Source organism: Salvelinus fontinalis, chromosome 7 (genome assembly GCF_029448725.1).
Source record: "Salvelinus fontinalis isolate EN_2023a chromosome 7, ASM2944872v1, whole genome shotgun sequence".
NCBI classification, from domain to species: domain Eukaryota; kingdom Metazoa; phylum Chordata; class Actinopteri; order Salmoniformes; family Salmonidae; genus Salvelinus; species Salvelinus fontinalis.
In genome coordinates, this window is record NC_074671.1 from 47689993 (window position 1) to 47702368 (window position 12376).

Genomic DNA, 12376 nt, shown 5'->3' on the forward strand with positions numbered 1-12376 from the left:
TGGGACCGAGAGACGGAAAAACAGCTTATATCTCAAGGCCATCAGACTGGTAAATAGCCATCACTAGCACATTAGAGGCTGCTTCCCTATACACATAGACTTGAAATCACTGGCCACTTAAATAATTGAACACTAGTAACTTTTAATAATGTTTACATATTTTGCATTACTCATCTCATATGTATATACTGTATTCTATGGTATTCTACTATATCTTACACTATGCTGCTCTGACATTGCTCACCCAAATGTTTATATATTCTTAATTCCATCCTTTTACTTTAGAGTTGTATGTATTGTGTGTTGTGTTGTGAAATTGTTAGATATTACTTGTTAGATATTACTGCACTGTTGGGGCTTGAAACACAAGCATTTCACTATACCCACAATAACATCTGCTAAACACGTGTATGTGACAAATACACTTTATTGTATTTTATTTGAATTCACCTGATCAGTCTTTGTCATTGAAAGAACAGTATTTACTTTTACTATAAGTCCATATAACCTACTATAAGACCAGTGGTGTAAAGTGCTTAAGTAAAAACACTACATTCCGAAATACTACATTCCGAAAGAAAATAATGTACTTTTTAATCCATACATTTTCCCTGACACCGAAAAATACTTACATTTCGAAAGACAAGAAAATGGTCCAATTCACACACTTATCAAGAGACCATCCCTGGTCATCCCTACTAGCTCTTATCTGGCAAACTCCCTAAACACAAATGGTTAGTTTGTAAATGATGAATGTTGGTGTGTGCCCCTGCCTATCCGTAAATAAAACAAAACAAGTAAATCGTACCATCTGGTTTGCTTAATACAAGTGAAATGATTTATACTTTTACTTTTGATACTTATATTTTCGCAATTATATAAACTTTTTATACTTAAGTATATTTAAGACCAAGTACTTTTAGACTTTTACTCAAGTAGTATTTTACTGGTTGATTTTCACTTTCACCTGAGTCATTTTCTACTAAAGGTATCTTTACTTTTACTCAAGTATGACAATTGGGTACTTTTTCTACCACCGTATCAGACATTGTTGACCACTGCTTCAATTAAGCCATTATTCAGAACATCAGTTTGTAATCCATTTATTCCATCCTCACTGGCTGACTCAAGTCCACGACAGCAGCAGTGAGTATTACCAGACTTGTGAAGTCCACATTCAGCAAAAGTAGTAAAGATTAGCAGCAATCCCAGTAAAGCCTGCTCCAGGACAGTCAACTTTCTATTAGGCTTCATCTCGTCTTTGACCCAATGACCTGCTCACATCAGCGTCACATACACAACGTCTGACTCAAGGCTTGTGTCTCAAGTGGCCTCTTATTTCCTATATAGTGCACTACTTTTGACCAGAGCCCTATGTGCACAAAAGTTGTGCACTATGTAGGGAATAGGGTGCCATTTGGGATGACACATGGTAGATAGGCTGTTAGATATATAGTCTGACTCATGGTAGAGCTGTCGAATCCAGGCCTGGGTGAGGCAGACAGGAGGGTGGCTCCTGGGTCGCATTTCTTAACAAACAAACATTTTTCTCCTCAATTTCCAGTTGGTAGTTACAGTCTTGTCCCATCGCTGCAACTCCCGTATGGACTCGGGAGAGGCGAAGCTCGAGAGCCATGCGTCCTCCGAAACACGACCCCGCCAAGCCGCACTGCTTCTTGACACACTCCTCGCTTAACCCGGAAGCCAGCCGCACCAATGTGTCGGAGGAAACACCGTACAGCTGGCGACCAAAGTCACAAGGAGTCGCTCAAGCGTGATGGGACAAGGACATCCTGGCCGGCCAAAAACTGTGCGCCGCCTCATGGGTCTCCCGGTCGAGTACAGATGCGAGACAGCCTGGGATCGAACCGGGTCTGTAGTGATGCCTCTAGCACTGCAATACAACGCCTTGAACCGCTGCACCAACAAACCAATTTGCAACAAAAAAAGAAATTCTGATTCAGGTAGTCCAAGCATGTTTTCGTCCTGTTTCCATCCAGGATGGTTCATCCAAAGGCAGACAGGAGGGGAAGTTGGCACCTGCCTTCCAGCTTCTCACCCTTAAGACGGGGCATGTAGCATCTGGCTAAGGGAGACCGCCTGGACACAACTTCAGACTCATGGTAGTCTGTCTGTGGAATCGTATTTGAGGCAGACGGAAGAAGAGGGAGGCACCTGCCCTTCAGTATGTCTCCAACCCCTTTCCCTCCATACTGTATTTGTTCTACGTTTATTGGACAGAGATCGTGTGGGACAGCTGAACCCATCCTGGCACTGGCATACATGTGTGCCTCGTTGGCTGCACAGTGACTGCTAGACCACCCCAGGCCACTGTCTCCAACCATTAATCCAAGGCATCTGTCTGGGGGAGGCTGGGAGAATCCAGAGCCACTGCAGGGTCGTAGCAGGGCCATGCCATTCAGCAGAGTCCCAGCTCTACTTCCAGAACAGGCTAGAATGAGGGCAAGCCAAGTCTAATAGATGGCATCTGGACAAAGCAATGACTATAAATTGGGACAGAGCCACATTCTGTGGCACAGCATCGACAGTGCGACGACCCTATCTCTCTCTCCAGGCGGCAAAGGGCTTATTCTGCTCACATACATTGGATTACAGTGTTATTGGCTGGTCAGTCAGAGTGAGAATAAACAACATAGCTGTAGCATTCTAAATCAGATGGAAAAATGAGCATGTGGGAATAGTTCCCAAGACTCATGTTAGTTCCCAGAATGAATGTCTAGACTTTAGCTCAGTGGGCTAAATCAGTTTTGAGATCAAACCAACAAGCTGGAATCAATTTACATTATTTGAATGATCATTGAGCTAATATCATAAATTGGTAAATTATCATTTTCTATATTATAGTGTAACCGTAATAACTTTTCTATTCACAAAAAAAGTGTAGATATCCTACAAAAATATTTGAGGCTTTTGTCCCTGTTGGTCAAGGAGGTGTTGAATTTGCCAAAGACTATTGTTACAGTATGGATTCTTCAAGAGGGTCCACCTACACCCCAAGGGTATGGGGACTTGAAGGCGGGATGTGCTGTCCCCCCTCCTCCTAGTAAGACTGAGCAACTTGTTGTGTCTTGATTGGAAAAGTTGGTTGAAAAGAAAAGAACGCTCTAAAACTACCCACGGATCTACCTTTATTACAACCTGAGGAGCCACGGTTCTGAACCGATGCTCTGAAACAACTAAACGATAACTATTTCGTCACTCAAGAACATTTGGAAAACTTTCGAGGATTCTCAAATGGGATCTAACATCTGTGAAAATTTGTGGCATATTTTCCTTCGGTGAAATTGTGAACCGCTACTATGGATTGCGCAGTTTGCAGCCTCTCACATGCGTCAGTCCCGGGATATCTGCGCATTGTGTTTCTCTGTTTGATGCAGTTGAGAGCGCTTGCCCAGTTAGGTAAGTCGAATAAATCATAACGTTTTAAAAAAGTACAGTAAGAAGTGAATGCCTCGACTATTGCCCTTAATAAAAAAGGAATATAACACAATTTAGTTTAGCGCACAATTGTTGACTGATGAGAGCTTTGCAGTTTGATTATTTATTATGATCGAGGGAATAATACAACGTGTATTTTCAGTGTTCTTTCACTCCTCCAGATACTTTTTCATAACAAAAATTCATAGATAAGACTTGAGAGGATCAGAACATTTTCTCAAACTTTTCCATTGTCAGACAGCTGCATCAGATTTAAGGCAGTGTGGTATGGCGGTATGGACCATATGGTAAGAAAGCAGCAGTGTATTGGACACATCCGCAGACAATATAGCAGGGCTGAAAATCATTATAGCCATACAGTTACAGTCTGGATTGCTTTTGGGGGAGGTGGAACAAATGTCTCCCTTGGTACCCAAACCAGCCTTTTGTTGCTCTACTTCTAAATTAAATACTGTTAAACAATCATAGTATAGTATGGTATAGTTCTGTATAGGTCTATGGCTATTGTTATGCTTTGACACCTTACATAATAATGCACTGGACCCTATTATTATAAGTGTTCTAGAAATAAAACCAGCTGGAGAAATTGGCACTGTGTTGCTAAGGTCTCTTTCTTACAGTAGGCCTATAATGTAAGTTGTATATAATGCATAATACTGTAGGCCTAAGTGTTTTAGAAATGCAAGCTGCTGGAGAACTTGGCACTGTAGCCAGTTGCCGAGGAGGACACAATTCGATGTTGTGTGGCTGTGTCATTTGGTGTCTAGTTCTAAAGCCTTGCATACCTGTCACTCGCCACCAGCCAACAAGTAGATAAGTAGATATGCATAAGGAGTTTTGTCGGGAGCAGCTTTACAGGATTGTAACTATGTAACCAGTAATACAACATTAAAACAATGTCAATACAGCATTATAAATATAGCCTACGTGGGACAGTACAGAACAGACAGTACATACATGAATGCCACTGTTAGATTGTGAATCAAGTAATGAATGGCATTTTAAACTTAGACAATTGTAGACTCGGAGTTGGACGTTTTCTCCCCAACACTGTAAGCCCCAAGGCATTTTTTACTCAAAAACTTCTAGTAAATTGAACCCAAAGTAAATTAAAAATCATTATTGTTTAAGTTGTTTGTGTGGTACTGATATTTTTTAAAGTTGTGACAACAAATGTACTTTTCTTTCCGAGCATGCGCTATTGCAGGTAGTTTTTTGTGAATTGTATTTCATATCTGTGTTTTTGCATGTACATTAAGTGATTTATGAAATAACTTATGCTACACATGCTATTTAGTTCGATTTTTTTGCACGTGTTACTGAAATGGTTGTTTCAATTTAAATGGCTTAGGTAGTCTCCTCACACTGTTCCTAACCCTGGCAGTCATTATGAATGCAGTTTGTGGGTGAATAAATATTTTAACTGTTGGATATCTTAACTCTGGCTGGATTCCAGTAGGAATTACACATCACTTTGCAAGCCAGCATAACGTGACTTGCAGGTAGGGTTGCAAAACTCTGGTAAATTTCTGAGGTTTTCCAGAACTTTCGGTTGGGAGATTCCTGGAAATCCTTCATCAAATTTTGGGAAAATTTATGGAATTTTGCAACCCTACTTGCAGACCTGATGTGGCCTTTAAACCATGAGTTTCAGGGCACTGTATTGCGATAAAAAATAAGGCCATATGAGATTTATACTGAATAGTGTTTCATTATAATGATAACATTCGCCTAGGAACTCACTCGGTGAAGGCCACAGGACAGAAATTAAATGAATTCAGTAGCTACATCTCTGTCACTAACAAATACAGTCATGGGTGGTAACTCTACAATTCACTCAAAAAGGCAAAGCACACTGGGAAATTATATTTGAGAAGTGGCTTTGTGGGGGCGTTACTCAGAATGTTCAAGCTGATACAACTCAAAGGGGCACCCTACAGGGTCACAGTGACTCTATCTGTTTTCACGGGCATGTATTCATGGATACCAAGGGAAAGCCAGGGTTCCCAAAATATTTGACAAATAAAAAATATTTATATTTAGTCTCTGTGTTTTCATAATTTTCGATCAATTCGCATGTGTGGCTGAATCTCATCAGAGAAATCATCAGAGTGAGGGAAATTGCGCCCCTGAGTCTCAGTATGTGTTACCCATGTATCTGATGCTTTCTGGAACAAAAGAGTATGACATGTTGCCACCACAGCATTTGATTGATTGATCCCATTTGAGAATCCTCCCTTGATAAAAAAATAAAAGAATAATTGGCCAATCAGCGTTGAGCTGACCTCAACTGTGGTTTGTCCTGCTGCAGCAAATTGCCCCCAAGGGTAGCCAGTTTGGATTTGGTTTCACACTAATTTGGACTTGTGGTTTTGACTTAATTCTCTGTACAGGCCAATTATTATGACGGGAATTCTGATCTAACCATAAATTCATATATTGTGCCACAACTGAAGTTCAATATATAGGATAGATGTCGTCTCACGTTAACTAGCTAGCTAACTTAGCTGGTTCATTGTTGCCCCATGCGAGGTAGTTAGGGTAGCAAGCATTTCAGCTAGGTAGCCTCTGAAAACGAAAACTAAAAGCATACAGAGCCCATAGACCGTTTTGCCAACATGAAAGAGAGGAGGACGGCATTAGCTTTCAACTAGTAGATAAGTAGGTTAAGTCCCAAAAATGTGTTTTACTTGCACACACACACTCAGAGAGAGAGAGAGAGGACAACGTTGATTGGACTAAATCATTTTTGGTATCTTTAAGTTTGTTTTCAGTGTATTAAACTAAGCATATATAGCCTTGTTGATTTGATGGCGTTTAAGTGTTTAAGTTGAAATGGTGCTGGAATAGCAGAGGCAGTGCTCCTGTTGTCTTTGTGCTGACTTGCGGTAAACTCCGTGGCTATAAATCAGTAGCTGTTCAGTAAACTTTCGAAAACATGAACTTACTTGACCATTCTGTAGTTCATATAACTGTTTGTTACATGCAATATTTGCTTGGTGGACTTCACCGGACAGATGTTGCTCTCCGGTTTTTGTATGTTTAGTTCAACTTATTCCGCCACTGACTGACTGTTGTCTTTTTGTTGTCATGTCTTTATTGTATATCGCAGTGGCGTATGAACTAATAGTATGAACTAGCAGATACCATAGACTTCCAGTAAGTATGCTAATGCTAGTTAGCAATTGCACTACCGCAAGTCAGCAACTTCCTTCAAACTGCCTGTGCGCAGAGACATAAAAAAATGGTATCCACGAGTTAATCTGACTCTGGGGAAGTAAATAAAGGGCCACATTGCCAAAATTCTGAAGTATCCTTTTAAGTGCAACAGGTTTACTCAAAGGTTTTGAGTAATTGGGTTATACAGTGCAGGGGACTAGTAGTTATACCATTAGGGGAAGTAAGCACTAGTTCCTTGGTTTTTCTCCTCTCCCACATCCAATTTGCTCCTTCAGCAGAGTTGTCACAACAAATCAATCAAAGAATGGGCCCTGACCCTTCAGTTCACCACAGCACGACGTGTGTGTTGGTGAGTGCGCACATGTGTGCGTGCGCCTGTATGTGTGTGTGCATTTGTGCATGTGTGTGTGTAGCCAGAGAGTTAAACCACTAAACAACTGCCCTGAGAATGGACTCTGATGGCCATCTCCTCATGAGACAACAGAGCATTCTTTCACTAGCAGCACCATGGTTGGGGTCATAGGTCAGATCATGATGGGGAGCCTGTTGTTGTGTGTCACCTACTCTGTGTCTAAAATGGCAACCTATTCTCTACATAATGCACGTGTCTGTAGGGCTCTGGTCAAAAGTATTGCACTATGTAGGGAAAAGGGTGCCATTTTGGATGAAGTCTTAGCTTATGTGTTATGGCGTTTCAACCTCTGCCATATCGTAGATTCAGAGCTATGTATCTAATAGAACTCAAAGGGTTTTCTTTTATGGAAGCTTCTCTATTGTCAAACATGTAAAGTGTGGTGTACCGCAGGGCAGCTCTCTAGGCCCTCTACTCTATTCTATTTTGGCCAATGACCTGCCACTGGTATTAAACAACGCATGTGTGTCCATGTATGATGATGATTCAACCATATAGGCATCAGCAACCACAGCTAATGAAGTCACTGAAACCCTTAACAAAGAGTTGCAGTCTGTTTTGGAATGGGTGGCCAGTAATAAACTGGTCCTGAACATCTCTAAAACTATGAGCATTGTATTTGTTACAAATCATTCCTTAAGTTCTAGACCTCAGCTTAATCTGGTAATGAATATTGTGGCTGTTGAACAAGTTGAGGAGACTAAATTAGTTGGCATTATCTTAGATTGTAAAGTGTCATGGTCAAAACATAAATATTTAATGGTTGTAAAGATGGGGAGAGGTCTGTCCGTAATAAAGAGATGCTCTGCTTTTTTGACACCACACTCCAAAAAGCAAGTTCTGCAGGCTCTAGTTTTGTCTAATCTTGATTATTTTCCAGTCGTGTGGTCCAGTGCTTCAAGGAAAGACCTAGTTAAGCTGCAGCTGGCACAGAAGAGAGAGGCACGTTTTTCTCTTCATTGTAATCAGAGGGCTGATATAAATACTATGCATGCCAGTCTCTCTTAGCTAAGAGTTGAGGAGAGACTGACTGCATCACTTCTTTTTATAAGAAACATTAATGTGTTGGAAATCCCAAATTGTTTGCATAGTCAACTTACACACAGCTCTGACACACACACTTACCCTACCAGACATGCCACTAGGGGTCTTTTCACCGTCCCCAAATCCAGAAAAAATTCAAGAAAGCGTATTATATAGAGCCCTTATTGCATGGAACTTCCTTCCATCTCATATTGCTAAAATAAACAGCAAACCTGGTTTCAAAAAACAGATAAAGCAACACCTCACGGCACAATGCCTCTCCCCTATTTGACCTAGATAGTTTGTGCGTATGCATTGATATGTAGGCTACAGTACATGTGCCTTTAAATATTTTTTATGTAGTTCTGTCCTTGAGCTGTCTATTGATGTTCTGTATTATGTCATGTTTCATGTTTTGTGTGGACCCCAGAAAGAGTAGCTGCTGCTTTTGCAATATCTAATGGGGATCCTAATAAAATACCAAATACCAAATTCCATCCAACCAAGTTACTCCATACAGCAGGGGTGTCTAACTCATTTTGCCACATTCAGTCTTCAACAAGGTCCAGAGGGCCGCACTGAAAATGTGTATTATATTTCCTTGCCGTCCAAATGTGTTGTATTTACAAATCCTCTATCTCTCTGCATACACACACCTCGTCTGGAAGCTTTACACCGTGTCTGTGTCTGTGTCTGGGAACTAATTCTCTCCAAGCACTAAGGTCAAAGGTTTTCTAAACAGCCATGTTTTCCAGAGGAGAGGAAAGGAGAGGCTATTGCTGTTGGGTAAACCTAGTCAAATTGGCCTTAGAACAGAGTTTACAGCGCGGTAGGGAGGTAACCTCATAAATAGTCTCTAGGGAACTCTCACCCCAGGACAAACCTTCATCATTAGCCCAGGGGGGCAGATTGTTGCTGCATCCAAATGATGCGAAATATGTCACGTCATTTGGGGGTTACTGTAAGACATGTGCTACATGCCATGTTTTGTAATTGATCATTCAACATAGATTTCACAATGTAGTCGCCAAGGTAGGATTTCCAAAGAATGCTCGTCATTAGGTAGAAACGCAGGTCTTCCTATTCCTCTGTCATAGCTCTGACTGTTATCCTGAAGTCCTAGTCGTTTTGACCCATTTTCAATTTACAGACAGGGAAGTGTGATATTGGTGCAGGTTCTTTGACACTTGAATAGACATGGGATGTGAGAGGTCTGACTTTAAAGTCATTTTCTCTCCGTTTTTAGCCTTCAGCTGCGAGGTATGTTCAGACCCTGTCATGGATCGCTGGCTTTATTGTCTAACCCTCCAGGGGTGAGTTTAGAAAGGAGGGGAATTAGGTAAATGAATGTGTGTTATTTTTACCTGTTTGAATATACCCTCCTCATCTCTCCCTCTGAACGTTACAGTAAATTAACTCTAGTTCCACACTTTAAGGAACTGACTGAAGTTATACAGCCACTGGAATTACATATTTTGCTACCTTTTTTTGGTACCATGCCCTGCTCACTCCCTTCCTCCAACCCTCCCTCCCTTCCTCACTCCCTCCCTCCCTCCAACCCTCCCTTCCTCCCTCCACAGTCCAGGTTGACATCACAGTAACTACCCAGAAAGACTTATATTCCAAATATATTCATCTTAAAAATAAAATGTATCCTGTGAATGTAACGTGTTTTCTTACTAACTTTGTCCTTCTGCCTCCCCCAGCTCCAGAGTGCTACCCGGGAGGATACCGCATGTTGAGAAACCCGTATCGCAGCGTGGACTTTGACTCCAGTGACCTGCAGAACACCGCCATACAGGACCTGATCTGTGATCACTCCCTCTCCCCAGGATGGTACCGCTTCAGCATTAACAACAAGCCTGCAGAGATGCCCACCAGTTGTGTGGAAGTAAGCTACAGCTGTTAAACCATGCCGTCTTGACCCTAGTGTGTAAAGCAGTTCCACAAGGCTCCATTTTAGGGCCTGTTTTATTTAACATTTGCATAAATGATACAGGCAAAACTATGATTAACTTTTCACAGTGCAAGGGATTTTCATGAATTACGTTGTCCACTACAGGAGATACTGTACTTAATCAAGTGGTTTTAATGATGGAACATGTTGTGTATCCAATATTTAAACTGTGGTGTATTATGAGAATTATAAGGATGATTCTTTATAAACATCCAAACTGTAGTTACCAATGCAAGGCATGAATTACATGGTTCATTTCCATGTAAATGAGTCCATACAACTGATCTCATTCAATACAGCTGTGTTTGGTTTTTGCTTCTTGCTTTTTGCGTTTGCTTTTTGTTGACAGTGAAAAGTTGAGTGTAAACTGCATAATGAGTAGCTACAGAACAGGTGGAAGCTTTTTCACAAAGCGTCTCAAAGTAGGAATGCTGATCTAGGATCAGGTCCCCCCTCATATCCATTACAATTTAAAAGGCAAAACTGATCCTCGATCAGCACTTACTCTGAGATGCTTTGTAAATACGGGTCATTGTCTTCTCTCCAGATGAACAGATGTGGCACCCAGGCGCCTGTGTGGCTGTCTCTCACTGATAGCTTGTTGCCCCGCCCAGGGGAGGTCCGCCAGCTCTCGGCCTGTGCCACCTGGCAGTTCTTCCACGGGAGCACCAAGGACTGCTGCCTCTTCCGCATCCCCATCTCAGTACGCAACTGTGGGGAGTTTCTCCTGTACTACCTGCAGCCCACCCAGGGGTGTATGGGATATTGTGCCAAAGGTGAATTAGAATTACAGAATCACTGTCAGTTTGGTGTGATGGGATGTATGGGTGACTGCTTCGCTGGAATTTGGAATTTGTTATTAGCCTTAAGATATGTCTGCTGCTCTATTTGTTCACTCTGGTCTAAAGCCTTTAAGTACATAGTGGAATTGAGGAAATAAAAAAAATCAACTGTATTTTTTTTGTTTTTAGTCATAACAGAATTTGGACCTAAATTATGCCCCACGGGTGAGGTGGAAGTCAATGGGCAATGCAAAGGTAACTAACCACAACAAGCTCAAAGAAATGTTATTCACATTTATTGTGATTCTTTATTTAATCATGTCTGGTTGGTCCTTGATATCAGCTTCTTGTTCATCCCTCGTCTTTCCCTTGCTCAGCAAGTCTCCCTGCATTATCCTACAAGCCTGTGATCATCCCAGAGCTGGTGGGCAGCAGTGTCCACCTGCGATGCACTTTCAGTGGGGTGAAGACCTCGGAACTCCCCTTGGGCTATCTGGTGGTCTGGGCCCGACACCTGGCATCCAATATGAAGGTGGAGATCAGGAAAGATTTTATCATGGAGACCTTCTCATTGGTGGAGATGGACGGAGTCCACTTCAGACTGGGGGAGACGGTAATAATGCCTACCAGACGTGTGTATGTGGATGTGTGTGTGTACGTGCGTGTGTGTGTGTGAGCTTACGAGCGTGCGTTTGTGTGATGGGGGATTGGGGGTTGACCATCTTTGGTGGCTTAACCAATGGATGGATCCTGTTGACCTTTTGACCTTTCTGACTGGGGTTCAACATGTAGAAAAAAAGAATAGAAGAAGGTATGTCAGATTGTCAGCGAAGAGAAAGGAGGTCAGGAAGGGTAGAGGAATACATCAGACTCAGTTTAGGGTTGGTCTGTCTTACTTTTAATTGCTGCGAGGACACTTTCACATGATTCCCATCAAATGCTTTCTTTGCAACTGGTATGTGGCATTGAGGCTCTTCTTCTAACACAGATATTAGATATCTTCAACCTGTCCCTGTCACAAGCTGTAGTCCCCACTTGCTTCAAGGAGACCACCATAGTCCCAGTGCCCAAGAAAACCAAGACTATTGCCCTGTCACACTCACCCCTGTAATCGTAAAGTGCCTCGAAAGGCTGGTCATGGCCCACGTCAAGGCCAGCATGCCAGGCACACTGCACCCACTCCAATTATCCTACCGCTCCAACAACAAGTTCAGAGCCCTTGGTCTGGACACTACCCTCTGCAACTGGATCCTGGACTTCCTGAAGTCCTCACAGGCTGTGAGGATTGGCAACAACATCACCACTGTTGTCAAGAGGGTGTAACAACGCCTCTACGTCCCAAGGCGGCGTAAAGAAATGTGGCCCGTGCAAGAGTGTTGTGACACACAGGAGGAAGACAATGAATAGGACCACCGCAAGCACACACCTTTGCCTCACACTAGTGCCAACTCCAAAGGGTTCAGACTCCTGACCTCCAGCTGTTATCCTGCACACACATCACAACTGCTGCTACCAGACTGTTATTTACTATTGCTAATACTGCACAATTTAAACAGTTGCCCC

At 42.2% G+C, this 12376-nt stretch overlaps 1 protein-coding gene across 1 annotated transcript in view; it reads left to right on the forward strand.

Annotated features, from left to right (window-relative positions):
• Window positions 1-3037: 3037 nt before the first annotated feature.
• Window positions 3038-12376, forward strand: part of si:ch211-246m6.5 (von Willebrand factor D and EGF domain-containing protein) — a 48597-nt gene continuing 39258 nt past the window's right edge. Inside the window, exons 1-5 of the mRNA XM_055929440.1 lie at window positions 3038-3420; window positions 9781-9965; window positions 10579-10807; window positions 11003-11068; window positions 11191-11426. Of these exons, the coding sequence (XP_055785415.1) occupies window positions 3321-3420; window positions 9781-9965; window positions 10579-10807; window positions 11003-11068; window positions 11191-11426 (816 nt within the window). The 5' untranslated portion in view covers window positions 3038-3320. The remainder of the gene's footprint in view (window positions 3421-9780; window positions 9966-10578; window positions 10808-11002; window positions 11069-11190; window positions 11427-12376) is intronic.